Source organism: Vulpes vulpes, chromosome 1 (genome assembly GCF_048418805.1).
Source record: "Vulpes vulpes isolate BD-2025 chromosome 1, VulVul3, whole genome shotgun sequence".
In the NCBI taxonomy this organism is placed as follows: domain Eukaryota; kingdom Metazoa; phylum Chordata; class Mammalia; order Carnivora; family Canidae; genus Vulpes; species Vulpes vulpes.
In genome coordinates this window covers 74,217,057-74,241,236 of record NC_132780.1, presented here as the reverse complement: position 1 = coordinate 74,241,236, position 24,180 = coordinate 74,217,057, and the positions used below count along the sequence as shown (strand labels likewise).

Sequence of the window (24,180 nt, the reverse complement as noted above, 5' to 3'; positions counted from 1 at the left end):
ATTTTAAAAATGCATTAACAATTTAACTTAAATCAGGGACACAAAGTAAGGTATTTATTAAAATATAAAATGTGCTAAAGTATTAGCTCCTTTAGTTGGTTCTTATTAGCATCCATTAACATTCTGAAGATCCTTTCAACATAAACATAACTTTGCTTTTAGCAGTCTACTCTGGAGGGAGGAGTTTGTGTGTCTGGCAATGTGTGGTCTTGTTTCAGCTGCTTTCTGACTCTTGTGTGAATTTAGCTTCACTTTGAATCTTAGACATGGCTGATAAATTCTGTATGTTGGGGAAAACTCTAAGCAAAGGAGACAGTTTTCTGCAGCTCTTGCTTCTCCATTAAGCAAAACAGAGGTCAGGTGGAGACGACATGGATCCTGCTGGCAGAAGGAGTGATAGAATGCAGTCCAATGTGGTGGCAGTCCATGTGCTGTGGCCCAACAGAACTGTGACACCCGTGCCATGGCCTGCTGCAGTAATGGGCTTGTTTTTACATAAAGGGTGCAGATAAAGAAAGGAATATTGGAAAACTTGGGCTAGAAGTAACTTGCCACCAGCCGAGGCCTGAGCCAAGCCTTTGTGATAAGGTCCATCAATCATAGTGGTATCTGCTTATTTTTTACCCAGACCACCAAGAGTGGAGAGGGGGAGGAGCCATGCATCCAGAGAGGAGGGGCCTGTGGCTCAGGAGGGGAGGAGCCCTGGGGCCTGGAGGGGAGGAGCATGCACCCAGAGAGGAGGGGGCCTGTGGATCAGGAGAGGAGGAGCTGAGGACTACCTGGAAAAAGAGCTGGTACTGGTACTGTTTCCTCCACCACCTCTCCTGCTTTCCAAGCTGATCAGTCTAGAGGGAGCACTTTTTCTTCTAATTCACAGAAAAGCACCTTGTGGGTTCTAGGCTGCCTGGGTTCTAGGCTGCCTTGGAGAAAACAGACCAGTAAAGGCCTTTTTCTAACTTGTATGGCAGTGATACATTTGTAATCCATCTGTGGAACTGGTATTTGCAGCCTAGCCCTGCAACAAAGTGGCGCATCACATACACAAAGGGAAAAATTATAATGAAATGCTGCTGCCTCCAGACGAATGGCTCCAGACCTGGGGGGCTGTCAGGTGTGGGTCTGACTTCAGCACCCTCTGAGACCTTAGGTTTCTGGTTCCGTTTTGCTGTTAGGATGTTTGGGTCGCCGAGAGCTTATTAGAATTTTGTCTTAAGGGAGAAGATAGACCCAGATGGAAGACGAGGGAAGTGATCCTGTAAGAATCCTGTGAGTTTTAGATCTTGTGAGTTTTAGGGGTTGAACTTTGTGACTTTAGTTTGCTCACCAGCTTGCTCACCAGCTTTTTCCTGGGCTTTGTAGGACGGGCCTCAGTTTTGCGGCCTGTGAGCTCCACTCCTGTGCACCCTTAAGTGTTTTGGATGGATGATAAGATTGTGCACTTAGAAGATCCAGGAAACAGATCCTGAAGTATGTGTCAGTGAAATGATACCATATCTGAGATTTGTTTAGTAGTACTGTGCGAGGCAGATAGATGGGGAGGGAATAGGTGAGATGAGACTGGGAATATGTTGGTAACTCTTGGAATTGAATGGTAGGTATGTGGAGGTTTAGTGAATTAATAAGCTGGCTGCTTTTCAAGCTCAGCAGATAAAAACTGATGGCTTTCCCATACACTATCATGAGTCAAGAAACTAGAAACTAGAGGATCACATAAGAAAAAAAAAAGATTCCACTCCCAGTGACAACAGTTTCTGAGAATAAACATAATAAAATATGTCAGGCCTAAAAGAAGAAAGCTATAAAACGTTACTAAAGCACCAAATAATTGGAAAGGTATCCTGTATTCTTTGATAGGAACACTGACATTGTAAAGATGGTCTTCTCCAATTAATCTGTAAATGCAAGTACCTATGAGTAAAATCCGATTAAATTCCAGTAAGAGTTTGACATAAAACATAATAGGCTGACTCAGGTATATCTGGACTCCCCCACACTTAAACTAAATGGCAGAGGCTTGAGACACAAAACGTGTGAGTCATCCTGGTCCCACTGTCTTCCGCCAGTCCACCCAGTCCCCCAGCAAGTCCAGATCTCTCTACTTCCACGTATGTCTGGATGCCACCAGTCCCCCTCCACTGCACAAGTATGGTGCTAGACCAACCATGCCCTCTTTCACTTGGACTGGCAGCCGCCACCTAACAGGTGTCACGGCCACCACTCCCAGGGCTTCCCCAGATCCCATGCAGGGACCTGCTCAAGCCTGCACCGCTTATGGCCTGTGCCCTGGCTCCTTTTCCTCTCTCACCACTTCCTGAGCTTACTGCATCTGACCAGCCCTGACTGGCTTCTGTCTCCACATCTTTTTTTTTTTTTTTTTTTAAGATTTTATTTATTTGTCAGAGAGAGAGACAGAGAGAGAACATAAGCAGGGGGAGTGGCAGAGGGAGAGGTGGAAGCTGACTCACCTAGGAGCAGGGAGCCCAATGCAGGGTGCGATCCTAGGACCCCAGGATCATGACCAGAGTCCACGGCAGATGCTTAACCTGAGCCACCCAGGCACCCCCTACCCCAGCGTCTTTGTACTTGTTGTGTCTCCTGCCTGCCATCCTGCCCCCCATCCCCCGCCCCACAGACCTCTGCCTGGCCATGTCCTCCTCATTCGGGGCTATCTTGATGATTTGGCTGACACTTTCCTGGCCACCTTAGTTGAACTAGCCAATGGCATCCACACTCCCCACACCCCCATTGCCTCTGTTCCACCACCAGCTTTCCTGTCTTCATAGCACTTATTACCAAAAGCACCTTCTTTATTGGCTTGCCTGTGTACTATGTAACGTTGCTCACCGTCAGAGTGCAGGCTCTATGGGAGGATGTTACAGGTTGCGTTGTGTCCCCCCAAAAGCGGTGTCCAAGTCCTAATCCATGATACCATGATAACTGAATGTGACCTTATATGGAAATCAGGTCTTTGCAGCCATAATTAAGTTGTAAACTAAGGTGAAGTCATATCAGAGTAGGGTGGGCCCTTGATCTAGTAGGACTAGTGTCCTTATAAAAAGAGAAGACACAGAAACAGGTAGAGGATGATCGTGTGGAGACAGAGGCAGAGATTAGAGTGATGTGGCCACCAGCCAAGGACCCCCAGGGGCCCCCAGATGCTGGAAGAGCCAAGGAAGGCTCCTTCTCTGGAGCCTTCCAAGAGAGCATGGCCCTGCCAACACCTGAGTTTGGACTTCTGGCCTCCAGAACTGTGAGAGCATAACCATGGTTATTTTAAGCACCCCAGTTTGTGATAGTACTGTCTTCCCAGCCCTGTCTGGTGTGAGGGGCAGCTCCAGAAACCCTGTGGAATGAAGAAAGAATGGCAAAAATAGCCAAGAAGATTTTGAAAAAGATTAGTGAAAACAAACTTGATCTACCAGATAGTAAAGCATACTAGAAAGCCATAAGAATGATATAATAGGGGAGTGCCTGGGGGGCAGTCGGTGAATCGGCTGCCTTCGGCTCAGGTCTCAGGGTCCTGGGATCGAGCCCCACATCGAGCCTCCTTTGTCCCCTCTGTTTGTACTCTCTCTGTCAAATAAATAAAATCTTTTTAAAAAAACAGAATGGTATAATATACGAAAATCAATAAATTAGAAGAGAGGGCTCAGAACAGACTAATGTAAATGGATTGATTTATTTTATTATAGTGCTGACGATTTATTCAGCCAGGGAAAATGTGGATATTCAACAAATGGTGTTGGTACAATTGACCAGTGCTGTGCCCGGTGGGGCTCTTCCTTTATTCAGCCAGATATTCAGATGGGGTTCCTCTTGAATTGTCTAATCTGAGAGGAGGAAACCTTGCTTGTCCATGGCACAGTGGGGGCTGTCCCTGTCCAGAGGAGCAAGTCCAGGGGTTCTTGCAGGTGACTGCTTGCACAGCCATCCATCTGGTAACTAGCTTCTCCCCTAGCTTAAAGCCTTGTGCCTGTTAGAGCCAATATCTCTCATAAAACCCCTAGAAGTACAGATTCCAGACTTCACCCAAGCCCCGAGCCTGGTGTCCTCACCAGCCTATATAATTCATCTATGGTTCTTCCCTGTCCGGGGGCAATTGACCAACAAATATCATTTTTACCATAAGCAATGTTATCTAGTAACATAGGAATCTTTATGGGGTTCCTAGGTTTTGTTAAGCCCATGAGGATGCTAATTAAGTTAGAGCCGTACATTATATCATACATTAAAGCAAATTACAAAGGCCTTTAAGGTTAAACATAAAGAGCCCCAACTTTTAAAGTCTTAGAAAAACACAAAGGAGCAGCATTCACAGATTTATGGTATAGAAGGCCTTTCTAAACAAAGCATAAAACTCAGAAGTCAAAAAGATAAAAAGGAACCTGACAAATTGAAGAAATATTTTTTTATGGAAGTATAACATACATAGAAAAATGAACAAATCCTAAATGTACAGCTCCATGAATTTTCACAAAGCGAACACACCCACATGATCAGGGTGAGATCTGGAAACAGAGCATTAACAGTACCCTAGGACTTCCTGCTCAGGCTTCACTCTGTGTCAGGCTGACAGATTGGACTACATAAATATTTAAAACTCCAGGATATCAGAAGACACCATAAAGGTAGTTTAAAAACAAGCAACAGCCTGGCAAGAAGCTGTGTATAACCACTTGCAACATATAAAAGGGTCAAAGACTGATAATCATTGGGTATAAAAGAGTGCCTGTAGATCACAAAGAAGGACAACTAGTTCACCAGAAAAGATGACAAAGGATATCTAAGTCATTCTCGAAAGATGCGAATGGCCGAAGCCACGGAGCCAGCACTGCCCCTCTGCTTCGGGCTGTACACAGTGCTGGACGGATGAGCGCTGGTACTCTCCTATTTTTCTTGCCATCTCCCTCCTGTGATTCAGGCTTGGAGGCCCCGGGACAGACACTGCATGCCACCCAGTGTCACCCCTCCCCCCTGGCCCTGTAGCTGTGCCTCCCGCCTGTCTCTCCCCTTAGGCCTTGACCCCTCTCCCAGGAGACATTTACTGCTCTTGTGCACTGGCTCCCAGGTCAGCCACACAGGCTTCCAGATAAGCCCAGATTTGACTTGTCCTCTCGGGGACACACCTGCTGGGGTTCAAGCCAGGCTCAGTGTGCTGGGAACATCAGGGCAGAGCTCAGGTGCCTGGGGCATGTCCCACAGCTGTGGCAGGACCAGGAAGGGCAGAGAGTCGGAGGGGGCCACCATAGCCAGAGGTTAGGGCAGGCCGAAGGTATGGCATCCCATTCAGAAAGGCCAGGGTTGGGGAGGACAAAATAGGCCCCTCTTTCCCCCTTTCCTTCCTAGCTGGGTGATTTCCACCATTAAACCAGCAGACAGTGGTGTATCGTCCCTGCCCCAACCCCTCACCTCCTTTCTCTGTCCACGCGTGCAGTGGCCGCTCCCCCTCCTTCCATCCTCCATCGTTCTGGTCGCGCTTCGGCCAGGCTTTGGTGCTCACGGCTCCTCTGATGCCCTCCATCCAGGTCCCCATGACTTCCACCTCCCCAGATCCTGCTAAGTTGTGTCCCCTGTCCAGAAACACCCCCAGGTGATCACACCTCCTTCCCTAGACGACGCTCCCCGCCCCCCGCCCCACCATGGTCCTGGCTGGCTGCAGTTCTCCTGGGTGCTCAGAGCTGTACCCTGCAGGGAGTGCGCACCGGGAATCTCTGATGAGTGATGGTGTTGTAGCAGGAAAGGGTGTGACTTTCCCCCTCCTTCCAGCTCCCACTGGCACTCATGTAGCATAAGAAGTTATATATGCATCACACTACATGGCTTCTAAAGGGGTACCTGTGGGCCTGCACACACACGTGTGTGTGGAAGTGAGGCTTCTCTGCAAGGGAGGAGGCTGTGAGGCAGGGTAGTAGCCGGGCTGGGAGGGGCCATTCAGATGGACCCATAATTGGGGGAGGAGGAGGAGGAGAGAGGATGTACTGAGGAGCTGGTTTGGGTTGTCAGTCAGAGAGGATACTGGAAAAGTAGTTGTACTACAACCTCCAGCCCCAGGCCCGGGCTGGCAGACCTAATTTGTTACTCATAGGAAGCAAACTGCAGAGCTTGTTGTATGAGGAGGTGACGCATCAGGACTTGGTCCAGTAGGAGAGCCTGGGGTGGCGGGGAGAGATGGAAGGCCCAGGAATGAGATCTGCAGTTAGGCTGTGAACACTGCCCCCAGGGATCTGGTCTATGGGATCCGCCCCCACGTGTACAGTGAACACACACACATTTGCAGAGAAACAGGTATCTTCCGCTTCCCCCTGGCTCCCTGGTGGGGCGGAGGGCTGCCCGGCTGTAGGGAGCCACCCACCCGCCCTACGGCCCCTGTCCCCAGGCTCTGTCCGAAGCATGCTCAGTGTAGACAACGACTCGGCTCTGAAGGCTGCGTACAGGCCTGCATTCCAGCCCTCCTGTCTGAGGAGCCCGCCTCCTCCTCGGGCCTGGTTGCAGCCACAGCAGACCTCGGTGCAGGGAGGGGAGCTTGGAGGGGCCCACCCCTGCCTCACAGATGTTTTTCCAGCTGTGGCTGCAGGAGATGATAAATTTCCCTTTTATTTTCTCGGGTTGGTTTGCGCAGGCTAACACGGCCTTGGTGGGAGGCAGCGCATTTGCTTAGGTCATGTGTTTTCGGGGGCCCACCTCACCGCCCTCCCCCCGCTGGCTCTTTTGCGTGGCCTGGACTTTTTTGGTGAGAGAGAGAAGCAGTGGGAGTACAGGAAAGTTTCTTATTGGGGCTGCCTGCGTCTGCCCAGTTGGCTCTCATCATAGCTCTCAAGCTTCGGTTACAGACTGATGTTTTGATTTGCACTTTGCTTAGCAACCGTCCTAAACCTCATCCGCCCCACCCCGAGAAAACCCATTGTCTTTCTGAAGAGCTGCTTTAGCTCTAAACTGGTAACCCTGGAAGGAACAGCGTAAGCCAGTCTGAATTGAACTCCTGAAGGAGACACTGACCTTGATCTGGATGATGCTGTCCTCTTGAGACCCTGAAATACTAGAAGATGGTTTAAAATCATGCACAAGAATGCAGCAGCCACAAATGGTACCTCCGTCTTGGACTGTCGGCATTGTTAAATTGACCTACTTATTTCTGTGACTTGTGGGCTGGGCTTCACTCGAATTTCCTTATGGAGTGTTATTGTGGAATATATTAGGAGAGAAAGAAACGTGTGCGGTTAGTTTGCTTATTGATCTGGACTGGCTGTCTGCAGACCAGGAACATGGCCTGCGTGGCCTGGGTTTTAAGAATAGAGCACACGGTGGCTACGTCGGTAACTCCTACTCCTGGTGACACCAGCTCCAGCTTCCAGGGTCCCCTCAAAGGACAGGCCCATTCATTCCCAGAAAGTCCACATGGCCCTGTCATAGTTATTATAGGTCACCCGTGGTTCCTGTCAGCCTGGATGCCTTCTACCAGTCAGGACTATTTTTAATCATAAGCCATACTGTCTAGTAACTTAGATAACTTTTATCAGGTTACCACGGAAACAGGGCTAGAATGCTAACTTAAGGTCAGTTCTCTTGCAGGTTCTGTTAACCCTTTGCCCACACGCACCAGGAAGACTGTCACCCATTGCCCTGTGTTGGGATTACCTGGCTCCCTGGTGATTTTACCTCGTTCGCCACCAGTCTCTCTGATGCTAAGCTTGCTCTCATTCTTGGTACCTGCAGCCGTCATGGTGATCCTGTTGCAGCCCTTGGCTTTGGACTCCCTGACCTCCCCTCAACAGGTGTGTCCTCCACCCTGGTTTGGCCACTCTCCCCTGGCCATGCTCTGGTCCCCCCACTATCTCTGTCAAACACCCACTACCCCCACCTTTTCAGCACAGCCCTTGGTTCCCCAATTGGGTGCTCTTTGACTCTGTTAGGACTGTGTCCCTGACCCTGCCACCTTTCCACGGTCCCACAGTGCCCCCATGCCTCTCCTTTGGCTTTGTGGGTCCCAGCCACTAGCTCTGCTTGCACCTCCCCCTGTGCTTCCTTGTCCCTCCCTTGCTGATACCACAGTGAGATCCTCTCCTCTCCTGAACCGGCCTCTGTGTAGCTGGAAATTTCCAGAGACCTATTGTCATGCTGGTAGATGTCATTGCTGCTTCATGATCCCTGATTCCAGGTGGGTCCTGCAGTGACTGTCCCAATGGGCTGTCCGCATCTTCCCACCTCTCAGCTCTGCCACTCTCCTCTTCCTCCTCCTCCCCCTCCTCCTCCTCCTCCTCCTCCTCCTCCTCCTCACTCTTAGCTGCTGGACTTGCCTCTCCCTGCACTGAAGCATGAAAACATTTGGGAGGGATGTCCACACTACCTATGCCATGGTGGCTGCCTCTCCAACCCCCCCCCCCCGCCCCCCTGCCATCTGGCTGGTGTCTGCTCCCTTGTCTTTTATTAAGCACGGATGGACTGTTTCTGAGGGTGGTCCCCACTTAGACATCGGATTCCACTGACCTGCTCTGGAGCATTGCTGCAGCAGCTCCCCCTCTCCTACGACATTGGATTTTACTGTCCCAGAGCACTTCCACAGCATATGCGTGTGGGTGCACATGCACATGTGTATATACACATGCATGTATACACACATACACGCACACACATATACATATATACACACAAACACATACACAGGCATACACAGATGCACATGTACACATACATACCACGCATGCATGTGCACACATACATGTATGCACACACATATATAGATATATACGTGCATGCATGTATACACACATGCACAGATATACACACAAATGCAATGCACATGTGCAGATATATGCAGATATATACACATGTGCACACATACAGACATATATACACATGCACACACATACACATATGTACACATGTACACACATGCACGCACATGCATACATGCACAGACATATACATGCATATGCATGCACGTGCACATAATATACACATATGCACATATACACGGACATATACACACATGCACATGCATACACACATATATCCACATGTATGCTCATGTACACACACACACAGGGTTCCTCAAAGAATTGTCTCTACACAGTCTCTGTTCCTCCCTCTCCATTCAGCTTCTTGTCTCTGAACTCACCTGACACTGCTCCTTTCTGGCTACCAGTGCTGAACTGGAAGGACAGACACTCTGTCCTCATGTGATGGAACATAGAGCAGCATCCGAACTTGCTGACCACGCCTGCCTCCTTCAAACACTTTCTTCTCCGACCTCCAGGACACCACGCATTTCTGGTTTTCCTTACAGCTCTTTGGATATTTCATTCTCCTTGACTTTTGAACACACTGTTTCTGCCACTCTCTTCCCAGGTGATCCCTTCCATTCTCCAGATTTTGAGTACCTTCTGTTTGCGGGGGGGCCCCCGTTTGTGTCTTCAGCTCAGCTGGACTTCCTTGCAGGACTCCAGGCTGGCACAGCTCTGCCCTCAATGTCTGTACTGGGACACCTGGGGGCACAGCAGGCTCATCGGTCTGACCTGAGCTCTCAATGTGGCCTCCAGGCTCCTTCATCCCAGTGACGGCTGCTCCAGCCTTCCCATTATCCAGGAGAAAAACTTGGCTTCATCCTTGGACCTTGTCTTTCTCTCATATCCCACATCAAATCTGTCCACAAATCCTTTTGATTTGAGCTTCAAAATATATGCAGATATCTGGCGATGTTAAGGAATTATGGCTAAGTTTTTTTCAGATGTGATAATGGTATCGTGGTTACATTTTTTAAAGGAGGCCTTATCTTTCAGAGATTCTTACTGAATTATTTATAGATGAAATGCTAGGAAGTTTGGGATTTACTCACAGTAATCTAGGGCAATGATTTTCACGTGGAGGACTCGTTAAAGCGGATTTTTGTGTCTCATGGCCAGAGTTTCTGACTCTGTAGGGCTGTGGTGGGTCCGATCAGTTGTATTTCCAAGGCTGGTTGATGCGTATTATCTGCAGTCCACATTATGAGACCCACTGATGGGAGGTATAGGAGAGTGGTGAGGGGTACGAGAGCTGATAGCTAGGGTGGTGGTGGGTACACGGTAGTGTGGGTAGGTCCACAGCATTGCTCCAGTACTCCATTTTTCTTTGGAAATATCCATAGTAAAAAATTGTGTATGTGTATATCTGTGTGTATGTGTGTGTCCAGACTTTGACTATTTCTCAACACCTCCATTGCTACCACCCTGGTCTAAGCTAGCATCTTCTCTTGCCTGGATCATTGCAGGGGTCTCCTTGCTTCCCCCCCTGCCCCCCTAGGATCTGTTCTCAACAGAGCAGCCAGAGCAATCCTCCAAACCCTGCAACGGCTCCCTGTCACTCAGAGTGAAACCCCAGGTCCTTCTATGACCTACAAAGGTCTTTACAATGTGTCCTCCATGCTGTTTCCTCTGTCAGCCTCGGAGCTTCTTGTTGGTCCTTGGATAGTCAGGAATGCTTCTGCCTCAGGACCTTTACACATGATCTCCTGGGCCTGTAGTGGCCTCCCCACCATCACTTAGCCATCCTTTCCTTCCTGCCTGCTTTCAAAAGTCGCCCCTGCAGCGAGGTCTTCTCAGATTATAGTATGTAAAATTTCACACACGTGCGTGCACACACACCTACACGCACAACCCACACACTTTACGTCTCCTTCCCTGCTCACTTTTTCTCCTTAGCTCCTATCACTGTCTGTATTGTGCTTATTGAGCTTGTCTGTTCCTCTTGGCAGGAAGCTTGCACCGAGTAGGCCCCATCACTCTGCCTTTGTGGATATGCCTTGGCCGTGCCACTCTTCCTGGCTCCCACTCCCTCCTGGGTTGGCCTCCACTGTCATCTCACATCCATTCATGACACACGTTCCTTCTTTGCCACTGCCAAACGCCTGCCTTGGCCAGCTCTGCTCTGCAGGGGTTTTTGTTTGGTTCGCTGCTGTATTTGTGTCTAGGACAGTGCCAGCCATGGCAAGCTCTCACGACGCTGTCTCTGGCTGCATGGCTGAGTCCCAGGGGCCAAGGGGTGAATGAAGAAGAGGGTGGAAAGTACACGAGGGGACGTTCCTTAAAGGCTGGAAATTTGTGGCCAGTGGGAGGGGAAGGAAAGGCACTCTAACATGGAGAAACCTACAGGAAATGCAACAAAAGTGTGAAAGACAAGAATAGTCTATTTTCGAAACATTAAGTAAGGGAGGACAGAAGTTGCAAATGGGCAGGCCAAATGCAGTCTGCAGAGGTGTGTGTTCAGCCCACACGATGCTTAAAATAAACTTGGATTGGTTGCCAACACTGAAAAATCAGGAGTGTCCTATTTCTCTCAAAAAACGAGAGGCTCGCTGGCACTGGGTTGGCATGGGACTGACCATCTGCACCCATTAGAGGGGGTATGTGTCCTCTGGTCCCCTGGGGCCCCCTCTAGCAGCTTCATTCATTCATTACCTGCCTGTTGCTATTGTAGACATTCCATCTGTGGCTCCCTTTTGAAGAGCAGAATGGATTTCTTCTTCCTTCAAACCTAACTGAGGGAATACAGTTGTTTGGGACTAGCAGGGATGTTGGGTGATTTTGGAACAGACTGCCTGAAAGGCCAGGCCACTGGGAGCTCTGGGGGAGGGGCAGAGAAGGCAGTGAGGTGGGGGGCTGCATTATGGGAGCAGAACGTTCCATTCCCCCTTATACACTGAGGGTCAGAGGGAGCGTTGGAGAGAAGTGCATGGAAAAGAGAAAATCAGCTTCTAGGAGAGACAGCTTGCCAGCGAGTCTAGGCTTTAAAAAGACTGGCTCACCACATGAAAAAGTGACCAAGTGTTATGGGTTCACATGTGTCCCCGAGAAAAGATATGTCAAAGTCCTAATTTGCAGTATCCCCGAATTTGGAGATAGTCATTGCAGATGTAATTCAGTGACACAAGATGACATCATATGATGAATCCCAGATCCAATATGCCAAGTGTCCTTTTAAGAAGGGGACAAGACACAGGGACATGCACACAAAGGCCAGGAGAAGATGGGGATGGGAATTGGAGGGAGGCAGGAGGAGCACCGAGCTGAGAACCAGAAGCAGGAGGAGGCCGGGCGGGCTCCTTCCCTAGAGCCTTCCGAGGGACGGGCCCTGCCCACACCTGCTTCAGCCTTCTGGCCCTCGGCCCTATGAGATGGTCACGTGTTGTTTGAGGCCAGTGAGGTGGAGGCTTACTGCGAGTTCCCAGGTGCAAAGTCCGGCAGAAAGGGGACCTGGTGGCCCTGAGGTGTGTTGGTTTGTCTGCTGAATAAGAGGTTAAGAGTCTTTGTTACTTGTATTGGCTAAGCGTTCCTGGTGACAGGGGCTGTGATGCATGCACTTGTCACCTGCAATCCAGCAGGGCAAGCGGCCAGTTCTGTTGCCACAGCTTCTCCCTGTGGGCACATTCCCACCCCTGGAGTGTGAACTTGACCACAGCACTTCAGTGAGCAGTTTCCTGGATGTTTTATTTTATTTTCTCAGGATGATTTGCAGAGGTAAATGAATATACAAAGGCCTCCTTGTTGTTGGTTAACAAAATGAGAACCGGGTGATACTAAGGCTTCAGGATTCTGTGTGAAGGCTTTGTAAAGCTCCGAGGGCTGACATATATATCTTTTGTGTGTCAGAATTATTCTCTTGCTTTATCAATGTGTGTCTTGAGATGAGGGCCAGGATCCTGGCCCTGCCTACAGCACCTGTGTGCAGGAGACCCCAGTCTGGACGGCCTGTGGCCTGCAGGGTTAGGATTTCACAGGATTTACCTGTCCTAGAGCAGCGAGCAGGCCCATTTCCAGAGGACTCTGTAGGCACAGGACGCAGTGTCTGGCCCTTGGCAGTGAACTTGCCATCACCTCTGGGCAGAGGGTGGTGTTTGTTGCGCAGCCAGGTGCAGATGCAGGGAATGGAGAAGCTACCTCGTCCCCCTCACCCATCATCAGTGTGGGAGCCAGAGGCCTGTGGCCTCTGAGAAATGGGTTAGAGCCACCTGGGGGCCCCTTAGATATCAGCATCCTCATCTGTAGTCCCTGTGACTGTTACCTTGTATGGCAAAGGGGACTTTGCAGATTTGATTTAGTGAAGGGGCTTGAGATGTGGAGATTGTCCTGGGTTACCTGGGTGGGCCCAGGGTACTCACAGGGGCCTTTAAAAGGGCGGGTGGGTGCCTGGGTGGCTCAGTTGCTTAAGCATCTGATTGCAGCTCAGGTCATGATCCCAGGTCCTTGGGATTGAGCCCCATGTTGGGCTCAGCGGGGAGCCTGCTCCTCCCTCTCCCTCTGCCCTGCCCCTGTCTGCTCTCTCTTGCTCTCTCTCTCAAATAAATAAAAATCTTTTTAAAAAAGAGAGAGGAGGGATCCCTGGGTGGCGCAGCGGTTTAGCGCCTGCCTTTGGCCCAGGGCGCGATCCTGGAGACCCGGGATCGAATCCCACGTCAGGCTCCCGGTGCATGGAGCCTGCTTCTCCCTCTGCCTGTGTCTCTGCCTCTCTCTCTCTCTCTGTGACTATCATAAATAAATAAAAATTAAAAAAAAAAAAAAAAGAGAGAGAGGAAGGAAGCAGGATAGAAAGAGAGAATGAGAAGGAAAGGTGGGAGAAGAGGCCAGAGTGAGGCCGTCGCCGGCTTTGAAGAGGATGGGCAGCGGCCAGGAGCCCAGGGATGCAGATGGGCTGGAGATGCTGGGGAGTGCCAGGAAACAGGTTCTTTCCTAGAGCTTCCAGAGGAATGCAATCCTGCCAACACTGATTTTAACCTAGTAAAACCCATTTCAGAGACTTCTGACCTGCACAGTTGTCAATGCACGATTGTGTGTTGTTTTGAGCCAGTGGGTCTGGTCATTTGTCACCACAGCAGCAGGTGACTCACGCGCCCTGCGGCTGCCTCTTCTCTGAACCCAGGTGAGGGAGTAGGTGGGACTGTCCCCCCAGTCCTGCTCATAATTAGCTTTAGGTTATGCCCCCGGGCCCCCCTAACAAATTCTAATCAATCCAAACAATTCCTCTGAGTATGGGGGAGGGGGTGGGGAATGTGACTTAGTAAACTGGTTGTTAACCTCTTCAGCGTCACTAACTCCTTTGCGATTCTGAGCAAAACAGCGGCTCTCAGCCCCATAAAAAAAATACATCCAGAAATTTGCGCACAGTTGCAGAGGTCATACCGATTCCCCCAAACCCTCTCCCGTGGAGTGGCCGTGTCTGCTGGGCCTCCCTCTGTCACCCCAGGTAAAGAGCCCATCTATCACAGTAATTCAGAGGCAGAGTGACTGCTTACCTAGTAAGCCTCCCTAATGGTGTCTGCGGGCCCCTTATTTGAGTTGATATTGGATTGATATTTCATTCTCTGAATATAGAAACATTCATCAGAAGAAGGACCCAAGGGCCCTGCCACCCTCCATGCCAGATGGGTCTCTGGTGTCCTTGCAGGTCAAGGGCTCCCAGCTCCGAAGGATCTTTCCATCTGTCGGGTCTGCTATCTTCTTTTGCTTCCACCCAAGGCTGTGTCTTATCCTGGGCACTGGTGGCGAATGCTGAAGACCTCAGGGGCTCTGCTCCTGCAGCTTGCGGGGAGCCGCCTTGGGCCCAGGCCGGGGTACCAGCGGCACGTGCGTCTTCTGTGCAGCCTCCCCTGTGGGTCAGCAGGTCCCTGCAGGCAGGTGGGCACTTGCGGGCTGAGCCCCCACTGAACAATATTTAGGAAGGAAGGTCCACCCCATCGGGCAGCGATGACTCACTCCTGTTTCTGAGCCTGTAGACGGGGCCGGGCCTGCGGCACCTGCTCCTGGCTGGAACCCCAGCACCTCCCGGCAGCCTAGCTGGGGACTCTCCTCACTCTCCCCAGCCCCCAGGGAGCTGTGGGCGCTTCCAGAGAGCAAGCTTTTTGTGGGAAGGTCTAAATCTCTGCAGCCTGGTGATTCGCTGATCATAAAACCTCCACACACGTTACTCGAGGCCGAGCTTTTGTCTCTGCGTTTTCTTTTTCGAGTGGGTGGGGAGCCAGATTGGAAGGCTGCGGTGAATGAACTCAACAGGAGCCCCAGGCTGATGTTGTCTGTGATGTGTTTCTCCCCCAGCTCCGGAAGAGAAGGAGGTCATTAAAGGCCAGTATGGGAAGCTCACGGATGCTTACGGCTGCTTGGGGGAGCTCAGGTTGAGATCTGGTGAGTACCCACCGGTTCCGGCAAAACAGCAGCTGTCAGAACGTCTGATGCTAGACTTTCAGGGCGCCGGGCAGAGCTTCTCTTGTGTTCGTTTGGAAAGGCTGCCGGATTTAGGCGTTTTATTTTAGCTGTTCTGATCTTTTAAAATGTTCCTTTATTTGGCTGAGCCTGCTCCTCCATGCCAGGGAGGAGGTCAAGGTGAATGAACGCAGCCTGGTTCTCACCTGTCTGTGCTGGTGGAGGAGGAGAATGTATGCAAAGAAAGCTCACCTTCATTATTTGCCCTCCAGGACCTGAGTTTTTCCAAAGTCAGGTCTGGGAGGGGCCACCCAGGGAGCTGTTTGTTGTTTACAGGAGATCCGTGCTCTAGAAGGGGTGGATGTGGGAGGTCAGAAGCCCCCGGACTCACTGGGTGGCTTGGGAGAAGAGCCGGGACAGAGCACATTGGCAAGGAGAGAAGAGCCCCCGAGCACCTGCCGTCGGACACCGAGGATGGGGTGTGAGCGAGAGGAAGGGAAAGTGCATGCAGAAAAGGGGCCACATAGTCTGACTTTGAAAAGGCTGAGAACTCACAGGAACAAGCAGGTGTCCTTGCTCATATGGGACCCTCGGGGCTGAGCTGTCGGCTGGGCTGCTATTGGGGGTCGCAGCCTTCTGGCGGGGCCCCTTGCCTTGTCCCCTCTGCGCCCCGGACCTCACCGGAGCCTTGGGGCGCTTGTGGGCTGCACCACCATTCCCCTCCTGTCTCAGCCACCTCATGTGGGTTGGCCCCACCCAGTGTGTCCAGGGACATTGGGGGCCAGAGCACAGGTGACATCCCTCATCCGCGGTCCGGCTTCTCAAAGTGAGAACAGCTGTGAGCTGACCAGACTCAGCACACGGCTGTTACGGGGCCGAGCGTGGTAGGGCTCCTCGTCTCCCACACCAGCTGTGTTCACAGACACGATTTGTTAAGCCAACAGAATACTGGTGTTCGACACTACTTTTCTGGGTCTTCTCTTTCGCGGGATGGTGTCTCCTGATCTGTGATGATTCCACGGATCGTTTCCAGCTAGTGTGTAGGAAAAGCACTCAGTACCCACATGACAAGATTCATCTGTTCATGTCTGTTTTGTGCCCGGGGCTAGGTATACATTAATGTATTTAATCCTAAAGATAAGCCAATAGGATATTGTGTCTTGCCCACTGTTGATAGTAACAAAAACAGGCTCAGAGAATCAAAGTAATCGCCTCCGGTGAGAAGAGTAGCTAGGATTCAAACCCAGATCGAGCCGCCTCCATATGCTTGCTTTTCCCCTGAAAAACGTGCTGCCTGCCAGGGATTTGCTGTAGGACTTTCCCCACCGTGATTTTAATGAGGTTATGAAAAATTCCTGTGGCCCATGCTTCCAGACGATGATGTGAGGATGCCAGCTAACCTTCCATACTGCCTCCTCTGTGCCAGACCCTGTTTTGATGTATTAACTCGGTTCTCCCAAAGTGAGAGGCAGGTGCCTGTTACTGTCCTGCTTTACCTTAAGTGCTATATTTGGTCTATTCTGTGATATATATATATATTTTTTTTTACATTGTAGCATCTTGGCTGGTAGGATGTGTTACAGTTGTTGACATCTTACAGTTATAACTGGCAGTGTTTTTCTCCGACATAAATCATTGATGCATTTTGCATGTGACCAGGGCCTGGATTTAGCACAGGGCCGGAACTTGGCCAAGGTCAGGGAGTTCTCAAGTGGTGACCTGGGTTTTAAACTCGTGCCTTCTGGCACCTGGGGTTGTTTTCAACCACCAGGCTGTTCTGTCTTGAAAAGGGGCAGAAAAGTTTGAGCTTCCAAGGATAGGAAGAGCAGTACCTTTCCATCATCCCAGAGGAAAATGTTTTCTTCCTGGACTATGATCTGAGATCAGCCATGGGGAGTTGCTTTTAACGGGGAAGGGCAGCAGCCCCCCTGAGAAATATTGTCAGAGTGGGCCAGCGTGTCTGTGGGGTGTTTGGCCCACGGTCAGGGCAAGCTTCTGCAGAATCGTCCCAGGGCAGGATGTGGAGAGAGGTGACCACAGCTAGAGCTGCCCCAGGCAAGGCCCTGCTCTCTTCTCTGCCACCCCCCTGCCCCTTCCCTAGGAGTGAGTTTGCACACAGGGCCATGCTCCTAGCATTGAGGATCGTCAGGTCCCCAGCCACTGTTTCTCATGTCCTCTGAGTGCCCCCAGCCCTGCCTCCCAGAGTGGCTCTTCCAGGGTGGGCTGCCAAAGCTCTCCGAGGGGGGTAAGGATGACCTCTGAGTTTTGGAATGTCAGGATTATTTGGCCTGTCTTCAACGCATTCCTGAAAGGGCCTAGGGTATCTGAAGGATGGAAGGATTGGGCCTTATCATGGAGTTTCTCAAATCCCCTTCGGCTGGGTGATGAAGTGCTTGGCTTTAACTTTATTTTCTTTTCCTGCTCCAAGTCCCTAACCCAGAACTATCATGTTTTCTTCTCCCCGGTGTAGGGCTGTTGGGCGGTGCCGAGTGAAATACCAATTGGGGGTTGCTACCAAGATAGGCAGCCCGAGTTAGGGATGGGCATCCCTTTGACTTTTTTTTAGGCTGAAGATCTCTGTACAAAGAAAGAGACTTCCCCTCAGGCTTATAACATGGGGCAGGTTGTTCAATTTCAACCTACCTAAGTGAAGACAGCTTTTTTTTTAATGTTAGAAATTAAGAAACGTGAACAAAAATTGCATACAAGTTTTATCCCAGGTTCCTAGGTTTTCATGGAGACCGTAAGTCCCTCCTTCCTCCCTGAAATGCCAGCAAGAAGGGGGGGAGCCCCCACAATTAGCCGGGGAGTCTGGTTTCCTGATGCATACAGTATACAAAGCACAGAAAGTGAGAGTGTAGCAGTACAAAGAATGTATCCCAATGATTATAGGGATTTAACTCCCTTTTAACCTAAGCTCTCATGGCCTCCCTGCTTCAGAGCCTCAAGGGTGGAATACAGTGAGTCTGTAATGGATTGTGTCTTCTGGAGTTATGTAGTGCACAGGCTGTAAAGCTGTACGGGACGGCCCTTCTAGATTCTAGTTCCAGCTTCATAATAGACTCCCCATCTATACTTCGTAATTTCTCTAGGGCCGTATTCCCACCTGCAAAACCAGGAAAACTGCCTCATCTCTATATTACATAACTCTTAAGAGATTTGTAGGGGAGAATAAACATGGTCTGAACATGGGTACTAAGTGGGAGGGGGCTGGCCTGCAGAGGGGTCTCTCTGGGAGAAGTAGGTGTGGGGTGGAAGTCAGGTTGCTGACTCCCGGTGAATGGTTCATCCGCGCAGGCCAGTGGAGGGCTCCCTTCTGGGTGGGAAAATGAAATGAAAATGAAAAGTCTCTGGAGTGGGAAATTTGATAGTCTTCCGTCTTGAGATTCCGGGTATGCAGTATTCTCTAGAGTCTTGAAATGATGTGGCCTTCATCATTCCTAGAATAATTTATTACCTAAATCCAGTAGTGTGCTGGTAAATATTTGACATCCAGCTCTCTGGGGGGAAAAAAGCCCTAATGTGTCATGTTTGCCAGTTTCTGTGGGGTAGCTGACCCACCCGGGGCGGATTTCAGGCTGAGTGCAGAGTTGGGGAAAGATGTGCACCGCTGGCTCACATGAGCTGGTGCCGGCTGCCAGCACACCGATGCCAACACCACTTTCATGTTCTAGAAAGGGAGGGTGAAAGAGATCCTTGAAGCTATGCCACGTGAATGCAGGGTGTTTAGGGTTCTGAGTTTGTTGGTGGGGGGAAGCCTTGAGGACCCTCCACTCCGTGAGTGGGAAAGCCTAGAGCTCCTAAGTCTTTTGTCTACAGCTTCAAAGTATGAGGGTGTCCTGTCCAAACAGGGTAGACACAGTGGTCTGTAGGTACCACAGGGCTGAGATTGGCACAGACCTGGCCAGGGAGCAAACTCCAAGGCTCAGCAAACAAAGAAATGCCAACGCAGGGAAAGAAAGAGGCTCAGCAGTGAGAACACACCCAGCATTGTCCCTGCACAAACGGCATTGTGTCTACGCATGACTCATCGTGATTCCAGCCCCAGCCCTTCCCAGCCAGATGACAATGGTCACAGCTAGATAAGACACGGACCCCGTTACTGCAGGGTCAGGGGGTTTGGGGCAGCTGTGCCTTGGAGTTGGGTTTTGAAGGCAGCCCTCTGGAGGGAGAGAATTTCTAAATTGACTCAAGGTCTCTGAGGTTTTTGTGTTTGGGGGGGAATATAGAGAGGACAAAATTTACCATTTTAACCAGTTTAGAGTGGACAGTTTGGTGGCATTAAGGACATTCACATTGTTGTACACCCATCACCTCCGTCTGTCTCTAGAAGTTTTTTCATCTTCCCAAACTGAAACCCTGTCCCCACTAATCCATACACTTTGGCGTGGCTGACTTCCATTCCTCCGCCCCGCTTGCTCAGACTGCAGGAGTTGTCTGGACCGTGAGCCTCCTGCCCTCTGGAGGGGTGTCTGCGTCCCCATGTATGTCAGCCCTTCTGGCTCTGGTGTGTCTTTTTGGCCTGTGACCCATTGCTTGCCTTCCCTGTCACCTCACCTGACTGCAGCCAGCAACCTCTGACCCAGGTGTGCTCTATCTTTGGCCAGAGCCCTGGAACCAGAGATCCTCTGGGCTGGAAGGGACATAGAAGCCATCAAGTGCTTCGTTCTCCAAGGCCCAGAGAGGGTAGGAGACTGGCCAGAGGCCCCAAAGCCTGGTGGAGACGTGCTGAGTCCAGAGCCTCACCTTCTGAAGCCAAAAAGCAAGTTTGAGTTTTGTCTTTCCCTTGCTAAGATCCTTACTGATTTCACACCCCTGGACTCAGCCTCGACTAATGACTTCTGAGACTTTCCCCCTGCCCTGCCTCCCCCCAGGCCTGGCGTACTTCTTGGCTGGGAGAAAACTGACCCTAAAGTCTAGGTCCTGTGTGCAAGGTGGGCACCCAAGGGGACATCTCACACACCTGTGGCAGGTGAGTCCCACCAGCCCCATTATCCTCTAGAGACACCTTTTCTGCTGGTATCGCAAGCCAACACCATACTGACAGGTAGGCCAGGGGGCATGGACTCCCTACTACCACCACCAACACTAATAGCAATAGTCTGGTGCTTGGCTGGAACCAGGGCCCTTTCCTTAGAACCTGTATTACATGGAGCACATCCGAGGGTTCTAGACAAGATTGGGTAGGTAGAGTTGTGTTAACACTGGGGTGACAGGGAGCCACACGCCAGCTGAGTGGGGCCAGGTCCCCCTCCTGGAGGGCCCTCTGCCTAGCACAGTTCCTCTGGGGCCAAGAGACTTCCACGGCACTCAGATGTGGTCAGTGCTAAGGCGGTTTCTAGGTCCTCCCCTCTTTGGTCTAAGAACACCCCTGTGCTCAGGGGCCTGCTTCTCATCCTCCTCTGTCCCTTCCCCAACCACCCATCTTCCATCTTACCTCTCCCCCCAGAATTGCATCATGGTGTGTGACTCTGGGAGGCAAATGCCTACAGATGCCAAACAAAGGTCCAGTTCTGGGATCCCTGGGTGGCACAGCGGTTTGGCGCCTGCCTTTGGCCCAGGGCGCGATCCTGGAGACCCGGGATCGAATCCCACATCAGGCTCCCGGTGCATGGAGCCTGCTTCTCCCTCTGCCTGTGTCTCTACCTCCTCTCTCTCTCTCTGTGTGACTATCATAAATAAAAAAAATTAAAAAAAAAAAAAAAAAAGGTCCAGTTCCCACAATTTTTGTCGGCGCTGCCGAGGAAGCAGGTCACTCAGTGACTGGGTGACAGTCGACTTACCAGTCGGGTGCTAGCCAGTCGTTTGCTTTCTACAAAACTGAGGGAGAATTTCAGTGGGCTGTCAGCTGACAGCATTAATAATAACTGTATGGATACATTTTGTGATTCTTTTTTCAGATTTTATTTATTCCTGAGAAACACACAGAGAGAGGCAGAGATATAGAGGGAGAAGCAGGCTCCCTGCGGGGAGCCAGATGTGGGACTCCCTCCCGGGACCCTGGGATCACGCCCTGGGCCAAAGGCAGACGCTCAACCCCTGAGACACCCAAGCACCCCTGTGATATTTTTTTAAATCAAGTAGCTCAGAAGGACTTTGAAGCGTGTATAGACAACATTCTATATTGAAGCCCTTTCTTTGCCATCGATGTCTTCACGTGAACGTGGTTTCTTAGTGTTCCCATCTACAAAAATGAAAAACAGAACTAAAAGTGGTATAGAAGCTGGTTTCATTCCGTTAATAAATGATATTTATTCTTTGATGAACCGGAGGTCCCATCCACCTTCCCAACAAATCTTTATTTTTTATGTTAAAGCACGATTTAGCAAAGCATTTTGTTTACATCGTTCAACTGATTTTGTACTAAAAATCATTGCAGTGATAACTCAAGCCAAAGTCTTTCAAACACTTTGAGCACTAGGATCAAACTGCCACACAATGTGATCAATATGAGACGCAGAAGCATGAAATATGTGACATTAGGATGAAATCCTGGGTGGATGTGGGATGGAAATGCAAGGACAATCCCATCTGTTAGTGAAGAACTTAACTTGTTTGTGCGTTCCTTTATGAAACCAGAGCCTAGATTCCACTGGGTGATGGTAAAGAGGCCTACAACACTTTCATTTTTACATGTCAACATTTGGTATGTGCTGGAAAATATATTATTCACAACCACTTAAACTATTGAGGGAACTTGTGTCAGTTTCCAAAGGAGTGAGTGGTGCATTAGCCACGCACATCCCTAGTGAGACAGTTAAGTCCATGAGATTGGAGACCTTGGGGCCCGATGGAGTTGGGGAGTGGGACCCACGTGTGCGTTGTGGGGCCAACAGAGACTGGCCGTACACTTGAGGCAGACTATTCCCTTGTGTGTAAGATGGGACCATCGTTAGGCACATTGGTGCTCCATCAGCAAGGATATGGGCCAGAGCACCAGCTCTGGAAGCAGACTTGGCCTGAGTAACTTGCCCAGGTGGTAGAGCCCAGAAGGGGCTTCAAATTCCAGTTCCTCTTCTGTGTCACCTTGAGTAGGCTTCTTAACCTCTCTGTGCCTCCATCTGCCTCTCTGTAAAATGGGGCTAAAAGTGGTCCTACCTCCATGGGGTTGCTGAGGCAAAGTTCATAGAACAGTGCCTGGTGCCTGGTAAGCACTGCCCTGAAAATCCACTGTCATTAATCTGCTGGGTTTCCATGTGCTCCTACAGTGGCTTTTTGTTGTTGTTGTTAATTCACCTGTGCCCTCTCCTGAGCCCCCTCATCCCAGGACTCAGGAGCTTGAATTCTCATTTAGTGTAAGAGCCTTTTCATGCCTGCTGCAGCCACCTATCTGAACCTACCCCAAGCCACTGCCCTGCACAGGAAATGCCTACTGTCTTCAAAGCCACTGGGACTCTTGCCAGGGACTCGGTCCCCCCACGCAGAAGCTGTTGAGGAAGTGGTGCTAGAAATCCACTCCACAGCTTGGGTAGAGAGACATAGTTTTCCGTGCCTCTCCTTGAACCCACTCTCTACAGAATCCATTCTTGGGCTCCCAGCCTGGACCACAGGGACTGTCCCCTGGCCATGCCTCTGACTCTTCTTTTTTTTGTTTTTGTTTTTAATTAATTTATTTATTCATGACAGACACACACACAGAGAGAGAGAGAGAGAGAGAGAGGCAGAGACACAGGCAGAGGGAGAAGCAGGCTCCATGCAGGGAACCTGACATAGGACTCGATCCTGGGTCTCCAGGATCACACCCCAGGTTGAAGGCGGCACTAAACCGCCAGGCCATTGGGGCTGCCCACCTCTGAATGTTCTTGAACTCTGCTTTCCCTGCACTGAGCACATCAAAAGAGGCAGATGGGATGCCTGGGCATTGATTCTAGCACAGGCTATGGGAATAATTGTATTTGTGAGGCTATAATTCGAGGATGTCAAGCCCACACAAACCTCACCTGTCTTCAAAAAATGATACTTATCCTTACAAAATCCAGCCCCCGATACCTATCACTGTCCACAGCATAACTGCCTTATCCTTATGTGGCTTTAAAGTAGTTTCCTGATAAGCTGCCTGGGGAGGTGGGTATGAGTGAGCATGGTCACCCTGTAGGTCCCCCCAGCAAACATGGTAGGAGTGGTGACCTAGTTATCAGATGAAGGCATCTTAAAAAAAAAACCCAGATGTGTCCTGCCTGGCCCTGAGCAGCACTCTTCTTTCTATAAAGCGTGAGGAGGGAGTGGGGGCCACACAATGAGCTGTGGGCCTTAAGGGTCTTTTATCAGAATGTCCAGAGATCTAAAACATTGACCACCATGGCTCCAGATAGTGACTTCTGACCATTTGGAGTAGATCTTGCTGGGAACAGGTCCTTTAAACCTCATCAGGGTGAGAAGAATCTCCTCTGGACCAGAACCATGCAGAAGGCCTGTTCTGAAGGCCACCCTGAAGGCCAGTTGGTCACCCAAGTTACATCTCAGGCCCTCTCCTGAAATAAAGGGGGGCATCGTCCCTGGTGTCCCCAGAGCAGAGCCTTGCCATGTACCTGTGACTCACCGGTGTGTGTTTATTAGCACCTTTGTGTGCCAGGGGCCTGCTGTGCAGTGGGGGGTACAGAACAGAAGGTTTGGTGGGGTCCCCGGAGAGGGGTGTCTCGTTCTCCTGGCAATCAGGTGAGCATCGGTATGGGTAACCCTTTCACAGGAAGTGGGGAGGCTTGAGCTGCCCTCTTGCTGGCTTATGTGGGATGTAGTCATCAAACGTTTGCCATGTGCCGTGCTGGGATTTAACAGTGAACCAGAGTCCTGCCCCTAAGGAACCCCCAATCTACTGGGGACACAGATGGGAAGGAGGTTGTTAGCTTTGCATATGTGAGGGCTAACAGGGACGCTGTTGGCATGTAGGAGGGCACATAACAATGTCTTGGGAGAACAGGGAATGCTTCCCAAGGGTGGAGAGGAACTGTCCTGGAGAGGAGGGACTGAGCTACGGTGGTCCTGATGAACCCCGGGCAGGCTCGTGACTCTGATG

At 50.5% G+C, this 24,180-nt stretch overlaps 1 protein-coding gene across 5 annotated transcripts in view; it reads left to right on the top strand.

Annotated features, from left to right (window-relative positions):
* SYNJ2 (synaptojanin 2) overlaps nucleotides 1-24,180 on the top strand; it is a 98,838-nt gene that overhangs the window by 9,546 nt on the left and 65,112 nt on the right. For all 5 annotated transcript variants that reach the window (XM_072767126.1, XM_072767117.1, XM_072767123.1 and 2 more), the window contains exon 2: nucleotides 15,063-15,149. In XM_072767126.1, coding sequence (XP_072623227.1) covers nucleotides 15,063-15,149 — 87 coding nt within the window. The remainder of the gene's footprint in view (nucleotides 1-15,062; nucleotides 15,150-24,180) is intronic.